Source organism: Mangifera indica, chromosome 2 (genome assembly GCF_011075055.1).
Source record: "Mangifera indica cultivar Alphonso chromosome 2, CATAS_Mindica_2.1, whole genome shotgun sequence".
Taxonomy (NCBI): domain Eukaryota; kingdom Viridiplantae; phylum Streptophyta; class Magnoliopsida; order Sapindales; family Anacardiaceae; genus Mangifera; species Mangifera indica.
Window position 1 is genome coordinate 7247330 of NC_058138.1, and position 24584 is coordinate 7271913.

Consider the following 24584-nt stretch of genomic DNA (forward strand, 5'->3'; position numbering starts at 1 on the left):
TTGGCGATTCCGTCAACCTTTACTATTATATATATAATATATAAAATATATATTATAATATATTTAATATAAAATATTATATAATATAATATATTATATTATATTATATATATAATATAATATTATATTATATTATATATTATAATATAATATAATATATATTATATTATAATATTAATTATAATATATTATATTAATATATTATATATTATATTAATATAATAATATAATTTAATAATATATATACATATAGCCAACCCTTATATGTATATATCTCCAGGGGTTGGCGTTACACCAACCCCTGGAAACCCAGCAACCTTAACCTTTTTTTTTTTTTTCCGTTAACGTAAATTTTTTTTTTTATATTTAATCCTTAAATGTTAATTTTTTTTTCCAATTAAAACATACTAAATGATCTTCTCCCATGGTCATTTCTTTCATGGTATAAAATGGATGTGTTTGAGTTTTTTTTTAGGTTGCTCTTTTTTTTTTAAATCCTTACTTTGGAGAATTCTTAATCTGAAAATTTTAGTATTTTCTTTCCTACTTTTGTTTTTGAAGATGAGAGAGAAGAGAGAGTGATTCTTTTATCACTTTGGAAGAAGAGGAAGAAGAGAGAAAAAAGTTGCAGAGAAGAAGAGAGAGAATTTGTGCATGAAATATTGAAGAAGGGTATTTTGGGGAAGATGAGTACTGTTGTGGTATATTTGTAAAAGCTTTAGGATAGGTGATAATTTTATATACACGGAATAAAAAAGTGCTAAAAATTTCAATTTCCCTGTATGTATTGTTGCATGCCAAATATGTATTCTGGGGGCTGGTATGCTATATGTGCATTCACACAGATTAGGGTGCACTTGCATTATTTTAAAAAACACTCCATAGGCAGGTATATTGTGTGTGCACCCGCACACGTTAGGGTGAACCTACCCCATTTAAATTGCATTTGCTTGGGCTGGGATGCCATGTGTGCAACCACACATTGTGATGCACCTGCACCAATTAAAATATACTCCAGCAGTGCATAATGCATCCATGCCAAGCTTTTCGTGTTTGAGTGGAATCTTGGGAAGGTAATGTTAGCATTATTAATAAATGTGGGACGAATTTAGTGAGCATAAGAGTCTATAAGAGACTGAGCTCGAAAACATAAACTTAAATGTAAGAGTAGGTAATTATGAGTCGTATTAAGGGTCAATTGATGAGATGTCTTAGTTTTGAGAATAATCAAACCGATTGATGAGATTTTTTGGTTTCAAATAAAGGGAAAATGAAATTAATTTGATATATGAGGATGACGTGAGTGACACTTGAGACAGATGTTCAAATTTGATGAATATGGATGCAAGAGGTATTTGAGACGGATGCCCTGTCCAATACGAAGATGTAAAAGGCACTTGAGACAGGTGTCTAGAAGGATGTGTTAGGGATACGTGAGACGGTGAGAGTTTATCAAGGATATTCATGAGGAGATTGTAAGGGTCAAGTCCAAAAACGTGGTATAATTGTATGTAACTATGGGTGAGCCGCGTCGAAGACTAGTTGATGAGATGTCCTAGTATTGAGAATGCATAAACTGATTGATGAGACATCTCAATCCATGAAAGTGAAATGAGAATAATAGTTATTTTAAGAGAAGATAAGCAACATCTGAGACAGGTGTCCATCCTGGTTATGGTTATAGGATGTACTTGAGATGGGTGTTTAATTTGGTGTGCATATGAGACAAATGCTCATAAGAGGTACTCGAGATGAGTGTCTAGTCATTGTGCTCGATACATGTTTGACAATGAAACTCTGTTGAAGGAAAGGTTGATAGGAAATGCCATTAAAATCATGAGAACATACAGAGTATTTATACTCAGTATTTTTTATTCTGTATTTTATAGGTAGGAGAGACAACAGGGCTAACAAGGAGATGAGTGGATCAACACACTGTCAGTCCCGTTGAGTTACATATTTGGCTACTATTATCTTATTTAAATTTTTATGAAAAGTAAGCTTTATTAATAATTGCTAAATTTATTTTTGGGACATATTTTAACATGCTTATTTAATATTAATAAATATATGGCATTATTTATTCACATATACTAAATGGGTGTTTTCATTTAAGGATTTATTCACACGTAACATGTTATTTTGGGATAATTATCAGTAAGGGTATGCTTTCGAAAAAGGGCATTACACAAAATCTTCATCAGGGTTCCCTAAAAAATGAAAATTCCTTTCTATTTTTGAAATGTTAGTTAGCCATTAAATCTAAACTATATAAGGGGCAAAACATCTGTATTTTGTACTTTAGTTTTTCCTTTTTTCTTTTTTAATAAAACCTATTCTGTTTCTCTCTATCTTTTTGTTCTTTATACTGTCTTTCGTCTGGGGTTAGGGTTTTTCTTTGGCTTTTTCTCTCATTTTCTTGCTGAATAAGTTGTTTTCGACAATCTCAAATTCTGAATCACAAATAATGAATCATTTTATAAACATTGTCATATCGTTCAATACTTCGTAACTTCTTTTGTACGCCAATTCCGTAAATTAAAGGGAAATTAATTATTTTGACTATTTTAATTTGCCTACACAAATTTAGCCCCCGTTTTAATAATTATACTATTTTAGACAAAAGTTCAATTTAGTACATGATTTATCCTTATTTTCAACTTTAAAAATCAAACACAAATTCATCTGCCTACTCTTTCAAAGATCAAAGCAGATTCATAGAAATCTTACATCAAACTCAGTTTAATCTAAATAAGTATTGAACTAAATGTTTATACTCTTATTTTGGTAAAACATTTGAAATCCATAAATAATAAAATATCCTTTACCCTGTGATCTTCTTTTTAATTTGTTATTTCTTGATCAATGTTATTATTTTGTAGTTAAAATATTAGTTATTTTATATAAAAATTATATTAGATTAAGTTTAATTCATGTTTTGTATTTAAATTACTTGAAAAAATAAAAATCTGAAAATATTAGAAATTTCCGCTTAGAAAGATGGTGTGAGTAGGATGGGGTTAGGATGAATAGGATGGGTGTATGAGAGATTGGGGCTAGGTTGGCTCAGAGGGATTTGGGGTACAATTAGGGCTGGATTCGAACCGAGCCTGTTCGAGCTCGAGTTTGAGCTCAACTCAAACGAGCCCGAAACGAGCTCAGTCGAACTCGAGCTACTCGCCAAGTTTTTTAATTAAAAATTTTGATACAAAACGATATCGTTTTGACTAATATATATTAAAACGACGTCGTTTTAATAACAAAAAATAAGTCAAACCAAATTTGAGTTTAGTTCGAGCTTGACTTTCACGAGCTCGAGTTCAGCTATATATAAATCAAGTCGAGCTTGAGTTTGACTTAATTTTAATCTAACCCTAGGTACGATATTGAGTAGGATGTATAGGATAGGCGTCTGCAGGAGTAGCAAAATTTTCAAATTCTGTTAAAACTAATCGATTTTCTCCGTTAAAACTATTGAAACAGCTATAGTTTACTATTCACAGGAACTTAGAATTTTTTTTGTTAAATTTGGAAATATATGACAATGCATCTGTTTTTGTCAAAACGTCTTTTTCCTACTAGTTTTTATTAAATTGTTGTAGTGTTTTGATCGCATGTACATTTTTCATTCTAAGATGGTTGAAATTGTATTTATAATTGGGTTTAGAGTGACATGATCATCAAAGATAATATTAATAAGAGATATATTTGTGTTATTTTAATGGCTGACAGTAATTGTACAGTGTTAGTTAACGGATATGTAAACAGTATTATGAATAGTGTTTTAAATATTAATTTCCGTTAATAGCTTTAACTATTTCTGTTACGAATCTATTGCCATTGTTAATGACACCACCGGGAAGGTGGGTTGGTCTGGCAAATCTTCTTTTGCCCCAGGCATGCCGGACCATTTTCATCCCTAACTAGCGATAGGTCAGTTATGGAAATATCTGTTTGCCCTCTAGGCTTGCCCAAGCTATCTTTACAACCCCAAATAGTTGTAGGCTAGGTCTTACAAATATCTATTTGCCCCCTTAAGTGCTTAGTTTACTCGTTTAGCCTAGCACAGTGCTAGGTGCAGTATAGGCACACTACACCGTCATCGGTAGCATTGACAAAAATTGCAGGTTTCGTCAATCTCAATCAACGTATTATTCAAATAATCTATTAAAACCATTATTTTTACATATATTAACTATTTCTAATTAAAAATAATAATTTTCTTGACGAAAAACAAATCAACAAAATCGAGCAAAGAGAAAATTTTTTAGATAGGATGGGTTAGGTCGGTTAAAGGGAAAAAAGTGGGCTTGCTGTCACTATATATTTGGGGTACTTTTGGTAGTTTGCATTTTTTTGACTAAAATTGTACAAAAGTGGGGGTTAAATTGTATTAACAAATTAAAAAAAATGATTAAAACAAATAATTTTCCTAAATTAAATGACATACAACTAACATATATAAATAAAAGAATTTATAAGTCGATCAACCAATAACATTAAGCTTGCTGTTGAAAGGTTCAAAATTACATTTAATCATTTCATTTTCATTGAATTGTTCTCGTGGATGAGAGATGTAGCGTTTGGTTTCAAAATTACATTTAATAATTCATAGAGCTTTTATTTTAAGTGAACTCTTCTCATAAATAAAGCATATACTACCGTCAATAATTAAAAAAAGACAATATTTATAACTGATTTAAAAAAAAAGATAAAATATATGGTTTTTTGACAAATAATTTCTTTTCAATAATTAAATTTAGAGTTGTTTTCTCGTGAGCTCTTTCAAACGGGCTAGTTGGATGGGATACAAATTAGATAAAATAGATTCAAATAAAAAAGTAAATCGATTTATATAGATAATAATTTTTAAAACGTATATCCGGTAATACGAGTTTATAATTAACTTTTAGTTAATTAATATTTGGTACTTATAAGTTTTTTTTATATATTAAATAAGAGAAATAAAGTAGTGAGTGACATTAATTGCTACATATTAGTCTAATTTTTTCAAAAAGTGGGTATTGCCATTAGTTGTTGCAGATAAAGAATCGTCTCAATTAATTGTTTCAAACTCAAACTCGGTGCTTGCAAAATACCAACATTGAAGTCAACAAAAAATCGACGGTAAGCGGCTACTTTAGTTCTTGACTGAGACTTCCCGATCACATCGCTTAAATTTGCCTCTCCAAAGTGCACCTTTTCTTCTCTGCAATATCTTCCCTTCTTGAAAACGTTTGATTTATCCCCCTTCTTCCCTCCTTTTCTTTTATTTCTACACCCTTTTGTCCTTCAAATATGAAAATGGTTATAACTTAGTCAACGCTGTCAGAATTTTCTTTGCTTTGTCACAAATTAGTTAAATTGATGAGATATGTTTTTTGCCGTTTTCCACAAGGCACGAGAAGACTAATTTGACTCGACTTGACTTTATTTCATTGACTGGCCATCTATGCAACGTTAAAAATAAGTGAAATTGAAAATTTTGTCATATTTTACACACTCAACATATATATCACAACTATGGCTCTCTAAAGTACCTTTATCTTCATCTTTATAAGCATAAGGAAGAGTCAGTCTTTTGAACACTAAAAAACAAATTTTTTTCAAAGATCTTACATAAAACTCATTCTCATACAAGTTAGTATTGATTTATACCCCTTAACTTATGTACTTTTTTTTAATGATTAAAAATCAAAGATTGTATACTAGATAAAATAAATGATTTATGATAAATTTATGTTAATATATTGTTGAATATTGTCATTTGTAAGTTAAAATAGTTGGAATACTGAATGATAGTTCAACTAGGATCTAGATCTTGACTGAAGAACGAGTTTATATAACGTTAAAAATAATTGAAAATCTCTCTTGGAACTATTTTATTGTATTTTATATTAAGGCCAGAGGACTATTTCCCACCAAAAGTTTGATATGAAGACAAATACTCATTTGTAGGGTTTCAAATACCTAAACAGTCAACTATAACCTAACTTCTTTTAGATTTTTCTATTAGAGATAAAGGTAAAGTCATCATTTTACCATCAAACCATTAAACCTTACAAATTTTATCATTTTCCCCTTGTTTTGGAAAATTAACAATTTTCCCCAAGGATTAAATTTGGAAATTTTGTTTTTTCCCTCTAGGGTTTTTTCTTCTTTCTCTAGTGACCATTATTTGTTCCCATTGTCGGCCGCCCTACCACCATCTTCTTCTCCCACCATCAACCTTCCCACTGTAACAAAGTTGTCAAATGAAGGCTAACTTTCTTTGTTTGATGAAGAGGCGAAGTTGTCTTTGTCTCTTTAAGCTAGATGAAGATAATTCATTTTTGTCCAACTTGAAGAGACAAAGACATCGTCTCTTCTTTGGATGAAGATGTCATCATCCTTGTCTAGCCACAAAGAAAATCGTCAAGTGTCAACATTTCATGGAAGAAGCAATTGGTGAAAGCCAGTTGTGTTTACAAAATGGATGCCGTCACTAAAGAAAGAGATAAAAAAAAGGGGGAAAGGGAAACTTTTCAAACTTTTGGTAGAGAAAATTGTTATTTTTTTAAACTTAGGGATGAAATAAGATAATATTTAAGTCCTTCAAAATTTTTTTATTAAATGATGATTTTATATTTAATCCTAATAAAGAATTTTAATAGATAGGTAATTAAAAATTTAAGTTCTCTAAACCTTGGGTGAGAATAAGTCTTTTGGCCTTATATTATAGATCAGCGGAAAGCCTGGAATAAAAAACTCATTAATTCTCTCATGAATATGATACTTATATTTCTTTCTCTTCTAAGCTTGCTGAGTTTCGTAGAAGAAGCTAATTCACTTCCGAGATATCTTGCCCATGAATGCCCGAACACCACTTCCAACAACGACAGCGCCTTTCAAACAAACCTCGGTCTTTTCTTGGCTGATCTTGCCAGGCAGGCTTATCTCAACGATAAATATTCCATCGGTTTCTACAACGCTACCAAAGGCAATGACCCTGACAAGTTGTATGCCCTCTTTCTTTGCAGCGGCGATGTCAATATGGAAACCTGTCAACGCTGTGTTAATGTTGCAACCACAAACTTAACTACTGATCTTTGTCCTTCTAGGGAACAAAGTATAATATGGTACGATGAGTGCCTTTTCCGCTATTCAAACCAGTCCTTCTTTTCTATCATGAGCCAATATCCCAACGCTATATTGTATAATGTGAATAATATTACAGACGATGCAGACATATTTGCAGAAAAAGTTAACAGTTTGTTGACCGAGACTACAGCTGAGGTTGTAAACAGTTCAAAAATGTTTGCAACCAGAAAGGTTAATTTTACCGCTCTTAGTACACTGTATGGCCTACTGCAGTGCACGCCGGACCTGTCAAAACTTGATTGCAATACATGTCTCGAAGACGCTATCTCAACAATGAGATCGTATTCAAGACAAGTTGGAGCAAGAGTGATGCTTCCAAGTTGTAATGTCCGCTTCGAACTGTACCCGTTCTATAATGAAAGTGTGCCACCGGCACCTCCACCACTTCTGTCTCCACTTCCACCTCCACCTCCGCTTCCTTCCAAAAGTAACGTTAGAAATACGATCCCACCTCCACCTCCACCTCCACCTCCACTTCCTTCCAAAGGTAACGTTAGAATCCAGTTTTCCTAATTACTTAAATAATAATTAATACAATTTTGCCTTTTTTTCTTAGAGCTCATACATTTAGGGTAAGAAGACAGAGTTAATCCAAAGAGAAATTAAATTTCTAATTATATATATAATTAAAACATAAAAATTCACAAAATTTTCCTTTAAATCTTTATTTTATTTCATAATTGAAAAATAGTCAGTATAATTTTGATATATATTATTTCTATTATTCTATTTTAAATGTTTTTGCTATTCCCCGTAATTACGAGCTTTAAATACTTGTGCATCATATTTTGATATGGGTGTTAATTAAATTTAAATTGTAAATAAAAATTATTTTTATTTAGAAGGAAGAAAAAAAATATGGATTGCAACAGTAGCGACAGGATCGGCGATGATAAAAGTACTGCTTGCCTTCCTTCTGTGGAGAAAACACAGAAGAAATACAGGTAATTGATTTATAGCTTCACATTAAGAAAGGATTAACTTTCTTCATTTTATTTATCCTAAGAATAACAGTAGATGTTCATTCATAGAAACTCATGATATTTCAAAAAGTGCATAAGTGAATTTATATACACAATCAGCGCGATAAGTGGTTATAAATATAGTCAAATGATTTGACAAATCATGAAAAAATTTCTCCACATAAATTTGTTAACATATATGTTGCCATCAATTTGGAGGGTCACAACAATATTGAGGAAAAATGTGTTGGTTAATAAATTGCCTTGAAACAGCTAAAGAAAAGAGGTATCACCAAACTTGCCTGTAATATTAAATAAGAATTGAATAAATTATGTGTATAAATAAGTTGTACAATTTTTTTTGATAAATGATTGTACAAATTTATCATACAAATTGATGTGATAACTTGTGATTGGGTGATGTAATAGTTTATTTTTTCGCCAACTTCAAAATCTTTTAATCAGGTACTATAACATCAGTTTATATAATTTATTTATTTGTGTTTTGTTTGGGCGTTCAATAATCAATAATGCATATGTTAGTTGAATTGGATTTGTTTAACGCATATATTTTGTTTTGATGCAAAGTTAATGGTTATTACTTATTATATTTATTTTCAATAATACATGTATTTTGTTAATTGTGAGAACAGAAAAATATGTATAATATAAAATTTAATATGTAAAATATATATAATTACTAATTAAAGATAAATTTTTTCATATTTTTATATAAAATTGTAATTTCGGTCTAACCAGTTTAATCAAAACTAGTAATTAAAGTGATTTTTATCTCGGATTGATTATGAAAACCTTGATATATAGTATCTCATGAGAATTTGTTTAATTTTTTAAAATAATAATATTATGTAAGAATAATAACTTATTGCATAAAGATTAAGACAACATTGACCTGCATTTTCAAAAAGAATAAGACAATATGACCGCTATAGTTGCTACTAGCTTATGAACATCATTTTCACTACCTAATCACCGCTCATCACCGAAATTTATTTAATTGTGAAAGATGCCTAGTGGTGAGAAAAGATAAACAGTATAAAGAGGGTAAATGATGTGACTTCAATTAAATGTGATGGTGCTAGACTGACGGATTGTTTCACATTTGTTGGAAAAAAAGGGCAGTGGTTGTGAGGAAAAGTTTCACTCATTGAGTTAGATTTTAGGTGACAAAGGTCTAGTAGCACTTAATTGTTGTATTAGAATTCGAGAATGCAACAACTCTACCTTAGAGTTAATGGGTATATATATATATACATATTTTACTATGACCCTACCCTTGATTTCTCTATTCAATTTCCCTCTCCTTTCTTGGCCATTGAATTTCTATTTCTTGGCCACATTTATGGCTATTTATGTGAAGACGCTGTCAAAGTGTCTATAACCTACAATGTAAAAATAAATGTTACATATCACAAGATCTTAAAATATTTTGGTAAAATAAGAGGATTGATTGGCCCTCAATATTTTATCTCATTCTTTAAAATTAAGTGTGCCTTGCAGAGGAGAAATTAACCAATGATCATGAAGTTCAAGTACTTCACTTGGGAGAGAATAGTGCTGGAGGTGATTATCCATATAATATAATACAAGGACAAGAATCTCAAGAGTTTCCTCATTTTCCATTAAGCATCATACTAGAGGCCACACATAATTTTTGTGATGAAAATAAGCTTGGTGAAGGTGGGTTTGGCCCCGTGTACAAGGTGCGTATAATTTTTTATTTCAGTTTGGTGAAGAGACATTGATCTTTTTAAACACATTAGGTAATTGAGTGGCTAACTTGTGATCTGCATTTCCACAAATGATTGGTCACTCTATTTCAGCAAATATGTATAACTAATTGGTATTCACAAAAGGTAATCTTTCTCCTTTTTTGATTCCCTCTTTACAATACATGTATAAAAAGAAAATTTATCCTGTGAACAGGGATGGATTCAAACCTTAGTAAAACTCAAATTAGGACCTGTTCAAGCTTAACTCGACATAAGGAGGTCAATCTTGAACCTAATGAGTTTTGAAAATTATGAGATTGAGCTCAAACTCGATATAGAGATTAATGCTCAAGTTTAACTTAAACTTAGTTTGACACTCTGGATAAAATGTTGTTTTGACTCTAAAACAACATCGCACATGTTTTGAACATATAACTAAGTATTTTTTTTTTCTAATTTACGTTTTCAAATTTAAAAAAAAAAACATTGGAGTAGATTTGAATTATATAGAAAAAGGAAAAAATGAATTTATTTATAATGGATGAAGTGAGTAATTAAAATGTCTCTATCTAGTGTTAGATTTTAGCAATTGGCAATGAACCCAAATCTACTATGAAGTTTTCACTTGTTTAGTGAACATAAATTTTAAAAAATAATTATTTATAAATTCAAAAGATAGATGACTTCATTTTAGTCATCATTCATAATTGGTTAAGTTGTCACTATATATATATACATATATATATGGCCAAATGACTATTTCCCACCCAAGGTTTGATGCAAACCCAACTTTTTATTTGTTAACCATCGAAAATCAAAATACCCACAAATTTGTTAAATTTCATTGTTACTATCAAGGATAAAATTATCATTTAATAAAAATATTTAAAAAAACTATAGATTTAGCACATTTCTCCCTAAGTTTAACAACTAACAATTTTCTCCCTTGCCACTTCTCTAATGATCAGAGCTAGCCAACCTCCTCCCTCCTATCTTTCAAACGAGGATGAATCATTGACCTCAAGTTGGCTGATGATTTGTCCTCGTTTGGGAGATGGGAGGGAGGAGGTTAGTTGGCTCTAGTTGTCGGAGAAGTAGCAAAGGAGAAAATGTAAACCCTAAAGGGAAAATAGTCATTTTTCAAACTTTGGATAGAAGGAAATTATTAATTTTTAAACTTGGATGGAAAATAGGTGACTTTATAATTTTTTAAAATATTTTTATTAAATGATAATTTTACCCCTGACGATAACAGTGAAATTTAACATATAGGTAAGCATTTGGATTTTCAATAGTTAACAAGTGAAAAATTAAGTTCACATCAAACCTTGGGTGGGAAATAGTCATTATATATATATGTGTATATATACGTGTGTGTGTGTGTGTGTATTCATTCATGAGTGCACCATAGGTATGCGAAGCTATTGAGTTGAGTCTTTCATAGCTTGAGCTTGATAGCATTTATATCTAAGGGTCGAGCTCAAATCATGATTGCTTATTTTGAGCACAACAAGTCAAGGTGACAATTGTATTTGAGCCAACTAAGCTCAATCTACTCCTTGGAAATTAGTTTTATGTTTGGTAATCCATTTTCATTAATATCACATATAATTTTTTACTTTTTCTTAGTTCTTATAACAAATTTATCAATTATTTCAGGGAATATTAGTGGATGGTAAGGAAATTGCAGTGAAGAGGCTTTCAAGAACTTCTGGACAAGGGCTAAGAGAGTTAAAAAATGAAGTAACTTTAATTTCCAAATTACAACACAAAAATCTTGTGAGACTTTTGGGCTGCTGCTTGGAGCGGAATGAGTCGATGCTCATTTATGAATATATGCCCAACAAAAGCCTTGATTTTCTCCTCTTTGGTTAGTTCTAAAACTTTATTTATTATTTTATATTTTTGATCATCCGTAAGTCTTGACACCTATTTTGCAAGCTCAAGTTCCTAACTAGAGCCTTGACAAGCCTTTCCATGAGTGGAAACTGGTAAAACATGACTTTATTAAGTTTGCAGGTGCTAATGAAAGGGTCTAAACTTGGTAATGCCGACTGTAACTAATTAATGGAAAACCATGTTTGAAACTTGTTTTTATTTTATTTTCAGATTCAACTAGAAGCTCAGACCTAGACTGGAAAAGACGTATAAGTATCATTAATGGCATTGCACGAGGTCTATTGTATTTGCATGAGGATTCTCGACTCAAAGTAATTCATCGAGATCTCAAAACTAGTAATGTTTTATTAGATAATGAAATGAATCCTAGAATATCAGACTTTGGAATGGCTAGAATATTTGGTGGAAATCAAAATGAAGCTAACACAAAGAGAGTTGTTGGAACATAGTAAGTGCCTTAAAATTATTTCTTTACTTTCTACCATGATTTCTCATATAAGAACATGAATACAAGCAAATCATTTCCCAATGGATTGACTCTTTTTCTTTTTTTCCAATTTCTAACAGTGGATATATGGCTCCAGAGTATGCCATGGAAGGATTATTTTCTGTCAAATCTGATGTTTTTAGTTTTGGAGTTATAATGCTCGAGATTTTGAGTGGGAAAAAGAATAGTGGGTTCTATCTTTTGAAGCATGGCCAAAGCCTACTTAATTATGTAAGTCCCAATTCTTCATCTTAACATTCAATGTACAATGATTTGAGTTAATGGCTTAAACATGAATATATGATATTTTAGGCTTGGAAACTATGGTGTGAAGGACGTGTATTGGAGTTAATGGATCCTGTTATGGTGCAATCATGTGTTCCGGGTGAATTATTGTGTAATACCCTCAGATATGTTTCAGGGGTAATTATGTCTTTTGACCCTGTTTAGAGATATTTCCAATTGTATGTGTGTTTTGAGATATATATAAAAGTAAATAATAATAATAATAATAATAATATATTGAAAAAGAAAAGGAGGAGAAAAGTCAATAACCTGCTCCCTTTACCTTTTGCTTTCCTTTTTCTTTTTCCATCGTTCTTTCGTCTCTTCCAGAGAAGAAGACAGCCTTCTTCCTTTCTTTGTTGCACAGTGAGTAATTTGGAAGGCTTTTGGAAGATAAATAAGGAAAGAAAAAGAAAATGAAGCACTTGGAAGCTTTGGTAACCAAAGATCTCCTTCTTTTCCCTTTTATCTATGTTTATATGCATGTTATGTGATTATGTTAGTGTGTTTTGGTATTGATTTAAAGTGGTCTTGGTGATAAAGGAAGCAAAACAAAGAGAACGAAACCAATTTGCAAAGATCTGGCTTGAAACAAGGTAAGGGGAATCATTATTGATATGTTGCATGTTTTAAGCTTTTGATTCCTTGGATCTATGTTATAAATGGTGATTTTGAAGTTGAGGAATGTTGTTTTGTCATCTGGGATGTCTATGTGTGTGATTTTGTTTAAGGCAGAAAGTTGCATGATATTTACAGTTGTTGCCACTGAGTTCGTCCCATGTTTTGGCTGCCTTAACTGATGAATTATGAGTGATATTATAGCTCGTTGGAAAGATCTTTGAATCCTCTTTTCAACGATATATAGCTTGTATGAATTAGAAACCGTTTGGGCTGTTAAATTGTATGAAAAGAAGGCTGCCCTGCTAAATGTCTGTTCTGTGAACAGTATTTCGTAATTTTATCACTGAATTTAGCTTACGTTTTGACTGTCTTAACTGATGAATTATGAGTGCTATTATAGCTCGTTGGAAAGATCTTTGAATCCTCTTTTCAACGATATATAGCTTGTATGAATTAGAAACCGTTTGGGATGTTAAATTGTATGAAAAAGAAGGCTGCCCTGCTAAATGACTGTTTTGTGAACAGTGTTTCTTAATTCTGGGCAAGAAAGAAAGAAAGAAAGAAAGAAAGAAAGAGAGAAAAGGAAGAAGAAAGGAAAGAAAGGAAAGGAAAGGAAAGGAAAGGAAAGAAAAGAAGAAAAGAAAAAGCAAGAAAAAGAATTTGGGACTCAAGATTTAGGGGTCGTCCCAAAAGTAATGTCTGATGAGTTATGAATAAATTTAAATAGAAGTAAAATTAGTAAGATATAAGACCCGCATGCATGCTATAAACTATGAGGGGGCACTTTACACTACACCGCCCATAGTGGGGCACGTCCATAGTAGGACATAGACCCACAGTAGGGTCTGCTCACAGTAGAGCATGCTCGCAGTAGAGCTTGATTCAGATTCAGAAATGGTGTAGTGAGAGAAAAGAAGAGAGTTTGAGCTTAGAAAAGCGTCAAATCCCTATAGTTAGCTTCCAGAAAGTACCAAATAGACACCAGATGGAACAAAGTATGACTCCAAATAGTAAAGAATGAACTATAATACCCCTTAAATCTCTTATAGAGGTTATGATGTGAGGTTGAGTCTCGAGAGTGAGACAAAACAGGAAAGGAGATAGTATATTTGATTCTTTCCCCTTACTGAGTGTTTTTATCACTCACTCCCTTTTTCTTTCCTGATTGCAGGTACAGGTGATCGAGGTAGCTGCGAGGCAGGGTCAGGTCAGCGTAGGTAGATCCGGCTGGAGCAGGTTATCTCTGGTTTATAATACATGCATACCGTGGCATGTTCTTGTCGACTTTTGACTTTTGAGATTATGGTACAGTTACATATGATTACTCCCTGTTTTCAGATACTTTCAGATGAGTATATACATCTTTTGTTCGCTTCCAGATTTTTAATTTTCTTGGAATGCTTCCTAAACACTTTTAATGATGCATTTATTTTAAAGTATTTTTAAAAAGAAAAAAAAATATACGCTTCGAATATTAATTCGTAACATTTCTCCTTCGATGGGTAGTACTTCTAGGGAGGGATGTTACATATTGAAATACATCCATGTTGGATTACTGTGTGTTCAGGAAGATCCGGCTGACAGACCTATCATGTCATCTTTGGTGGTCATGTTGGCAACTGATACAATAGTCCTTTCTAAACCAACTGAACCTGCATTTTCTGTTGGTAGAGTTGTCAATTTAGCTCAATCTTCATCAGAAGGTAAAATTTCCTCCTCTATGAATGAGGTAACCCTTTCAAGTGTTACACCTCAATGACAATAGTTCTATGGCTAATTGCTTTTCTGGAAAAAGCAATATTATGCATATCAACTTTGTGTAGACAAATATGTATATACTTATATGTGTCATCTTATGATTGAATATTATTTTATCTTTAATTCAAAATCATCTAATAATATAACAACACAAATAAATATATACATATTTGTGTATAAAAAATAGGTACTCATAGTTTTATTGTTCTGAAAATTTTGTTCATTTATAGAAAGATAAGAATGTATGTTTTGGAAAATTTCACATTCACTACCTTATTCCAACATTTATTTTAGTCACGGCCTAGAATAACAATTAATTAGTATGTTAAAAATGAACTCATTGGAAAGAGTGATACTTCGTGCACACGCTTTTGAGTATATGTACAATTGAATACACAATTAAGTGTCATCATACAATCATCATGTGGTTAAGTGTACGATGACACATCATCTATGTTTTTAATTATATACAGAATTAAGTGTCATCTCAAAAATGTGATTGTAGTCCACAATCAAATTATTCATATAAGTTACCTTATGTCATAATTGATTATTTAATCCAATAATCTCGATTGAGTAAGCTTTACATGAATGACCTACAAGTTGGATAGAATCAAAGGGTTCAATTAGTAAGAAGAGAAAGAATATAAAAAGTGAAATGTTAGATTCACTTTCATTAAAAGCTACAATATTTTATTTAAATATCTTATATGTTATTAATTTGTTTGAATTTATTGTTTCATTTTTTAGAAGATCTTATTCACCCTTTTTTAGAATCATATTAGCCATTAGGGTATTTTCACAAACCCTTCTTAATTTTAGTTGAGGCATGAACGGGAGCTTGTGTAGGAGAGGGGCTTGCTTGTGACTGGCCTTGAATGTGTTATGCACAGTTGCGTATCACATATCTAATTGAGTCCAAAATTCTAGAGCTATGAACAGGAACCATGCATGGTCCTATACCTTTGTATATGCACAACTCCAAAATGAACTGTGCATAGTCATGCATGACTTGGAACTTGCATTTTTCATATTTTGTTGAAATTGGTCATGATTTAAGTTATATCTTGGATAAATTAGTGATTTTAACTTTGTTTTTTATGATCAAAACACCTAAGACACTAGCATATTTCACAAAATTTATTAAAAGGAAAATATTCTCAACCTCTGTCTAATCGAATCCTTTTAATGTTTTTCATTTAATTGGTTTTCCATCTTAGCTTCATACACTAAAAACATGTTGAATGCTTCATCCTTTGTTTCTAATTAAATACACTCTAAAATATCTAGAAGAAATCATCTATAAGGACCACATAATATGTCTTACCACCTCTGGTGATAGTTTGCTTCTAGTCTCCTAAATCAGTGTGGACTAAGTTCAATAAATCAGTTTCTCTTTTAACAAGTTTGTTGATTTCTTTGTTAATTTAGATTCAGTACAAATTTGACAGTTATTCATACATGCATTATTAAGTCCGAAAATAAGACAAACAAATTGCATTTCCAATAACCTTTATACCACAAAGATATTATTCTTCCTCATTTCAATCTTGTTAGATTCAAATGAAACTTTAATCCCAACTTTTCCTAGCAGGACCACATAAATTAAATTTGCTCTAATGGTAGCCATTACTAGTGCATCATTTGGTACAATGACTTGCCAAACGTGAGTTTGAGGAGAACTTTTCCTTTACCAAAAGCATTAGTTGTTTGAGAATCATCAAAATAAACATGTTCCTCTCCATCACATGATGGAGTGTAAGTGGCGAAAGTATCTTTGTTTGCACAAATATGCCTAGTAGCACATGAGTCTATTAGCCATTAATTCTTTCACGCCAGTCACAAGATTAGCTTGAGAAATGACCACAACAATAATATAATCTTCTTCAGCCAAATTAGCTTACGATTAAGGACGATTGTTATTTCTCGGTCTTTTCCTACATTAAATAGCACAATGGCTTTCCACAAACAAAACATTGAGTTTTCTTTTATTTTTTCAAACTTAAAGTTGAGTTTAGATCCTTTAGGCACGTAATTAGATATTTCTTAGTGCATCTATTGTTGTTATTATGAGATTTATTGTTATAAAGATTGCTAAAGGTTGTCTGTCCGCAAACATTATTTGCATGTAATCATAATTCAATCTGTTTTGCGATAGTGGCTTTGGAGGCTTACAATTGATAACTAGACCTGGCAATTCGTATCATCGGATTATATTCATATCGTGTTAGTTTAGATTTTGTGTCAAAGACTTTCAATTCTAACCCGATCTAAATTAAAATCGTATCAAAATATTTTAACCTAACCCAACCCTTTAATATTCATGTTGACCCGACTCCACCGAAATTGATCTGAAATTTTCTATTGTTTTTACTCTCTAAAATGTTTTTATCATTTTAATTTCTTCATTAAATTAGTCAAACCTACTAGTAATGAAACACACACTATAATATTTTGTCTTGTTGACAAATGATCTAAAAACTTACATAATAAGACTTTTAAAATATGTCAATAATCTAATTAATCAAATCAAAAATTTACCTATTTAATAATAAAATCAATTATTTAAATAAAAAATATGAGTAATTATAATTATACAACGATATAATTATATACAATATGTAAAAATTTCAAATTTTTATTATAAAGATATAACATATAATTATAATATGAGTAAAACCTTTAGAACACTTTTATAATCTGACTAATCAAATAAAATTATTACTATTTAATAATAAAATAAAATATTTAAATTAAAATAAATAATAATGAGTGATAATAGTTATATAAAGAAATAATTATATACAATTTATAAAGATTTCAACTGTTATTGATATTATTTTTCAAATAATTTATCTCTAACAAATTCTATTAAAGTAGTAAATTTCTAAAAAATTCAAATCGATTTGGATCATATTGTGTTACTATCGTATGAACTCAAACACTATCTCATTTAATTTTAAATCATGTTGGGTTAACTCAAAATAAATTTTATGTCAAAAAACTTAATCCAAATTTGATAATTTTTATATCGTATAATATTAAATTAACAAATTATATAAAAAATTGCCAGCTTTATTGATATCGATAGTAGCAACGCCTTGCACGTTACGCATTTTCTGCTTTATTAGTCAAAGTGGTCCTCCCCTCCCCCCCCCCCCCCCCCCCCCCCCCCCCCGCTTCTTTTTTTAACTTTGTCTTAACTTTCCACAAATTAATTGAATAATGAGATGTTATTTGTCTTTTTAACCGATAGACACGAGTACACCTAATTTGACTGGACTTTGCTCCGCTAACTGTGCAATAATAGCTGTTAATGGAGCAAAGTGCAGTCACGCTTTTGCCTTCAGAGTTTGCTATAAAGGCACGAATCTAACCACCGATGCAATGTTCCAATAATTTAGAAATTGCGGAGTTCATGCTGTAATATTTCTTACCAAAATCTCACGATTAAGGGTCAAATCTATTCCATTAAGCAACATTTGGCCTGGATTAAAAAACTCATTCTCTCATGAATATGATACTTATATTTCTTTCTCTTCTAAGGTTGCTGAGTTTTGTTGTAGAAGCTAGTCCAAGATATGTTGGTCATGATTGCTGGAACACCACTTTCAACACAGGCAGCGCCCATAAAACAAAGCTCAATATTTTCTTGACTGATTTTCTCAGAGATGCTTATCTCCACAATAAATATTCCATCGGTTTCTACAATGCTACCGCAGGCAATGACCCTGACAAGTTGTATGCCCTCTTTCTTTGCCGCGGCGATGTCAGTCTGGACATCTGTGAACGCTGTGTAACTGTTGCAACCAAAAACTTAACTGATCTTTGCCCAATTGGAGAACAAAGCATAATATGGTATGACGAATGCTTTTTCCGCTATTCAAACGAGTCCTTCTTTTCTATCATGAGCAAAGATCCCAGTCATGGCTATCGGAATACGCAAAATATTGCAGGCAGTGCAGAGATATTTGGTGAGAAACTTAAAAGTTTGTTGACCAAGGCTACGGTTGAGGCTCTAAATACTTCTAAAATGTTTGCAACCAGAAAGGTTAATTTAGATGCTCTTCGTACACTGTATGTTCTAGTGCAGTGCACGCCGGACCTGTCAAAACTTGATTGCAATACATGTCTTGAAGGCGCTGTGTCAACATTGGGAAGGTATTCAACATATGTAGGAGCAAGAGTGATGTCTCCGAGTTGTAATGCCCGCTACGAACTGTACAAGTTCTACAATGAAATAATGCCACCGGCACCTCCACCACTTCGGTCTCCACCCTCACCTCCTCTTCCTTCTGAAGGTAACGTTAGGAGGATACAGTTTACTAATTACTTAAATAATTAATCGCATGGAGCCATAGAAGGAACCTCTTCTAGTGATAAGTTAATATATCCCATGATCGTGATTTATTTTCTTTATTCTCTTTTCAATTTTTGTGTTATACTCGTAATTACCAGCTTTAAATACTTGTGCATAATATTTTGATATCGGTTAAATAACTTTAAACTGTAAATTAAAAAAAAAATTTGTTTGGAAGGACAAACAAAAATATGGATTGAAATTGGCGTGACGGGTTCGTTGACTATAGTAGTAGTGCTCGGCTCTTTCCTTCTGTGGAGAAGACACAAAAGAGATAAAGGTAATCAATTTTTTAACTCTGCATAAAGAAAGGATTAACTTTCTTCATATTATTTAACCAAAGAATAAAAAACAGTAGATTTTCATTCTTAGAAACTGATGATATGACAAAAAGCAAATAGGTAAATTTATATACAAAATCAGCTCAATATATGGTGATAAATATAGTTAAATGATTTGACAATGCAAAAGTTTCACCACATCAATTTGTTCATATATATAGTTTTACATGTAGCATCAATCTATACCTAAACTTTTGAAGATCTTGTTCTCTTACATTGCTTGGAAAAGATATACGTGTTAGTTTGCAATTAATGTGAAGCGAACCCTTACCCCTTGAACTACTTTTTCGGTATGAGAGGTTTAGTAGCACCTAACAGTAATATTAAAATTGAGTTGTAACTACTCTATTCAAGAGTCTATGAGAATGACTAGTTGATGTAAAGCTACAATCAGTGGCCCATAGCTCATCCAAGAGATTGTTTGTAAAGAATGTTAAACTAGTGACCTTATATGTAAGAGAGATTTAAAAATTTTCCCACATAGGTTGGAAAAGGGGTCAAATGTTAGCATACAAGTGTATAGACTAACCTTTTAAGTGTGAAAGACCTAATAATCCTGAATACATATGTATGTGTGGAATGTATCATTTGTCATCAGTAGAGTCTATCATTTCTAATCACATCATAATTGTTGTATTTGGTGTTACAATAATGTTAATGTAACATAGCATTCTAGCACTTATCATCATTATTTTCTTTAAAGACTAGATTATTCAAACAAAGAAATTTTCAGTTACGACGCAAAGTTTGTCATAAAACATTTTTCTACATCTTTTACGCTAACCCAACCCTTGTCTTTTTTGTTCGGTTTCCCTCTCCTTTCTTGTCCATTTGAACTCTCTTTCTTTGCCACATCTATGCTATCTATGCAGACACACTACCAAAGGGCCAATAGCCTACAATAATAATGTCACAAGATCTTAAAAATGTTTGGTAATATAAGAGGATTAATTAGCCGTCGTTGTTTTATCCAGTTTAGTAAAATTAAGTGTATCTTGCAGAGGAGAAAGCAACTAGCAATCATGTAGTTCAATTGCTTCGCTTGGAAGAGGGCAGTGTTGGAGGTGATGATTCATATGATATAATACAAGGACAGGAAACTCAAGAGTTTCCCCATTTTTCATTAGGCATTATACTAGAGGCCACACAAAATTTTTCTGATGAAAATAAGCTTGGAGAAGGTGGGTTCGGTCCCGTGTACAAGGTTCGTATAATTGATTTAAATTTGGTGAAAAGACTAGGATTCATTTAAGCACATAATGTACATGAATGGTTGACTTATGCTCTTCATCTCCACCAATGTCTGGTAACTCTATTTATTAACAAATATGTATATAAGGCCAAGGGACTATTTCCCACCCAAGGTTTGGTGCAAAGACAAATTCAAACCCATGGGATTTGAAAAACTCAAATACCCTCCCATAGTTTACTCCATTTTCACACACTTAAAATTTTTTTGTTAAGGTTAAAGATAAAATTGTAATTTTATCTATAAAATTAAAATAAAAAAAAATTATGTTTCATTTTTTCCCCCTGGTTTAGAAAACTAACAATTTCCCGTTAGGATTAAGTTTTAAAAATTTGACTTTCTACCTTAGGTTTGATATCTTGAAATTTGGCCACCATTTCTAGCGAATGGTAGCATTCACTCTTTGGCGTTTCTCTCTCGAAGGACAAAACCTTTGTCTTGTTGACACTTTCATAGTCCAGAAAAGATGACGTTTCATCTAGACAATGAAGTGTTGCTAGGGCAATGAAGGACGATGCTTCGTCAAAGAGCTAAAAAAAAAACCTACATTTGGAGAGAAATGTGACTTTCCAAAAATTGAAAACTTTATGCAAGAGTAAAATTTTTAGTTTTTAAAACCTGGGGAGAAATAAGATAAAATTATCTATTTTTTAATTATTATTAAAATAACAGTTTTACCATTATATTTAATGTAATTTTAGTGAAAATTTAGAGATGAATGGGTGTTAGGTTTTTTAAACCCCCACAGGTGTGTGTTTGGAAATGGGCTAAACCTTAGGTGAGAAATAGTCCTTTGACCTATGTATAACTAATTGGGATTCACAAAAAACAATCATTCTCCTTTTGTTATTCCATCCTCATATTTCATGTATAAAAGGATAATTTATTTATTTTTTATTGTCCTATGAGTAGATATTCGAGATGAATTTGAACTGAGTTAAACTCATATTAGGATTTGTTTGAACATATTCGACATAAGAGAGCTAAGCTCGAGCCCAATGAGTCTAAAAATCATAAGATTGAGTGCAACTCAATATAACAACTGTTGCACAAGCTTAACTCGGTACTATAAATAGAATATTGTTTCTACTCTAAAACGATAATGTACATGTTTTGAATTTATAAATAATATTTTTAATTGAAAATTTCTGTTTTCAAATAAAAAACATTGGAGTCAATTTGAATTGTGTAGCAAAAGAAAGAAAGTAAACTTCCTTATGATTTATAATAAGTGAAGTGTGTTGTTGAATATCTCTTCCTAGTATAGGATTTTTTGCAATTGGGTATGAGCCTAATAAAAAGATTCTTTAGCATTTCATTTCACTATGATGTTTTCATTTATTAGTAAATATAAATTTTAAAAAATCATTATATAAAATTTCAAAAGATAAGATGACATCTTTTTCGTCATCACTCATGACATTGTTATTTATTTATTTATTGCATTCATGAGCCATAGGTATGTGAGGCAATTGAGTTGTGTTTTTCGTGACTCAAGCTCAGGGCATGGCACTTTTTTCAAGCTCAACAAGTGACTTGACAATTAAGTTTCAGCTAGCTAAACAATGGTTTCAAATATAGACCAAACATCAACATGGTGGAAAAGTGGTTTAGTCCAACTGATGGTCGAATTGTTTGACCAATAGTCAGATCAGTTAATTATTTAAAAATAATAATAAAAATGATTTTATCTAATTTATCATTAAATATATAATTTGAATTAATTAAACATAATGATATACATATTCGAAATTGATATATAATATCTTAGGTTCAAGTCCTAAAAATTAAAATTAAAAAATTTATTTTTTATACTGACCGAGTAAAGTCTAGTTTTTTACTCAATCCAATCATTCAAACTACTTGGTCTAGTTCAATCTAACTTCAAAAATCGTTTTCAAGCAAATCATAATTGTTTTTGCTAGTGGATGATGATCAAACTAGTTAATCCAATTCGATTTTTAAAACCATGCAGCTAAGCTCAAATCCACTTGTCAACAATTAGTTTTATATTTGGGGATCCATTTTCATCATAGTAGGCAATGTTTCACTTTTTCTTATTTTTTATAACAAAGTTCCTAATTACTTCAGGGAATATTAGTGGATGGTAAGGAAATTGCAGTGAAAAGGCTTTCAAGAACATCTGGGCAAGGGCTAAAAGAGTTGAAAAATGAAGTTACTTTAATTTCCAAATTACAACACAAAAATCTTGTGAGACTTTTGGGATGCTGTCTGGAGGGGAATGAATCGATGCTCATCTATGAATATATGCCCAACAAAAGCCTTGATTTTCTTCTCTTTGGTTTGTTGTAAAACTTTATTTATTTATTTATTTATTTTGATAATCCTTAAATCTCCTCACCTACTTAGCATGCTTATGTTCCAAGCTGGAGCCCCCAACAAGCCCTTTCATTAGTGGAAAATGGTAAAATATGATTTTATTAAGCGTGCAAGTGATCGTGAAGGGGTTTAAATTTAACTTGCTAATGTTGGCTGTAACTGGTTAATGGAAAGCCATGTTTGAAACTTATATTAATTTTATTTTTAGATTCAACTAAGAGCCCAGAACTAGACTGGAAAAGGCGTATAAGGATCATCAATGGCATTGCACGAGGTCTATTGTATTTGCACGAGGATTCTCGACTCAAAGTAATTCATCGAGATCTCAAAACTAGCAATATTTTATTAGATAATGAAATGAATCCAAGAATATCAGACTTTGGAATGGCCAGAATATTTGGTGGAAATCAAGATGAAGCTAACACCAAGAGAGTTGTTGGCACATAGTAAGTGCATTACAATCACCATGATTTCTCAAACAAGAACATGAATACAAGCAAATACTTTTCCATTAGATTGAATCTTAATTATTTTGGTTTTCCAATTTCTAACAGTGGTTACATGGCTCCTGAGTATGCTATGGAAGGATTATTTTCAGTTAAATCTGATGTTTTCAGTTTTGGAGTTCTTCTGCTTGAGATTTTGAGTGGGAAAAAGAACAGATTCTATCTTTCAGAACATGGCCAAAGCCTACTTAATTATGTATCTTCCAATTCTTAATCTTCACATTGAATGTATAATGATCTTAGTTAATGGTTTACAACATGAATATATGATATTTCAGGCTTGGAAGCTATGGTGCAAAGGACGTGCATTAGAGCTAATGGATCCTGTTTTGGTGCAATCATGTGTTTCGGTTGAATTATTGAAATACATACATGTTGGATTGTTGTGCGTTCAGGAAGATCCAATTGACAGGCCTACCATGTCATCTTTAGTGGTCATGTTGGCAATGGATACAATAGTCCTTCCTAAACCAACTGAACCTGCATTTTCTGTTGGTAGAGTTGTCAATTTAGCTCAGTCTTCATTTGAAGCTAAAGTTTCCTCCTCCAAGAATGAGGTAACCCTTTCAAGTGTTTCACCTCGATGACAATTGCTCTATGGTTAATTGCTTTTCTTAAAATTTTCTTTATCTTGTGTACACAAATGGATACACATTTGGTGTGTGTCATCAACAAATGGCTAATTACTATATTTATTTTAGTCATGACCTGGAATAACAGTTAATCAATATGTTAAAAATTAACTAATTGGAAACAACAATACTACGTACACATGCTTTTTAGTATATGCATAATTGAATATTCAATGAAAGTGTTATCATACAATCATAATGTGATTGGGTATATAATAACATATCGTCCGTGTTTTCGATTATATATTCAAAAGTGTATATATAACTTTAT

General features: G+C 31.6%; 1 protein-coding gene across 1 annotated transcript; it reads left to right on the forward strand.

The window, feature by feature from the left end:
• Nucleotides 1–6757: 6757 nt before the first annotated feature.
• LOC123208507 (cysteine-rich receptor-like protein kinase 6) lies at nucleotides 6758–24375 on the forward strand. The gene is made up of 14 exons (XM_044626043.1): nucleotides 6758–7627; nucleotides 9624–9826; nucleotides 11495–11705; nucleotides 11945–12182; nucleotides 12302–12452; nucleotides 12534–12616; nucleotides 14643–14856; nucleotides 18388–19186; nucleotides 19424–19525; nucleotides 20588–20790; nucleotides 22927–23137; nucleotides 23384–23621; nucleotides 23730–23877; nucleotides 23960–24375. Exons 1-14 carry the CDS (start codon nucleotides 6763–6765, stop codon nucleotides 24266–24268), a joined length of 3975 nt encoding a protein of 1324 aa, XP_044481978.1. The 5' UTR covers nucleotides 6758–6762; the 3' UTR covers nucleotides 24269–24375.
• Nucleotides 24376–24584: the final 209 nt, after the last annotated feature.

Excerpts from the sequence above, each read along its gene's own strand:
- LOC123208507 (XM_044626043.1), top strand. The coding sequence starts at position 6,763 with ATGAATATGATACTTATATTTCTTTCTCTTCTAAGCTTGCTGAGTTTC. Across the intron at positions 11,706-11,944 it reads CCTTGATTTTCTCCTCTTTG|ATTCAACTAGAAGCTCAGAC; the intron begins GTTAGTTCTAAA and ends TTTTATTTTCAG. Across the intron at positions 23,878-23,959 it reads GCCAAAGCCTACTTAATTAT|GCTTGGAAGCTATGGTGCAA; the intron begins GTATCTTCCAAT and ends ATGATATTTCAG.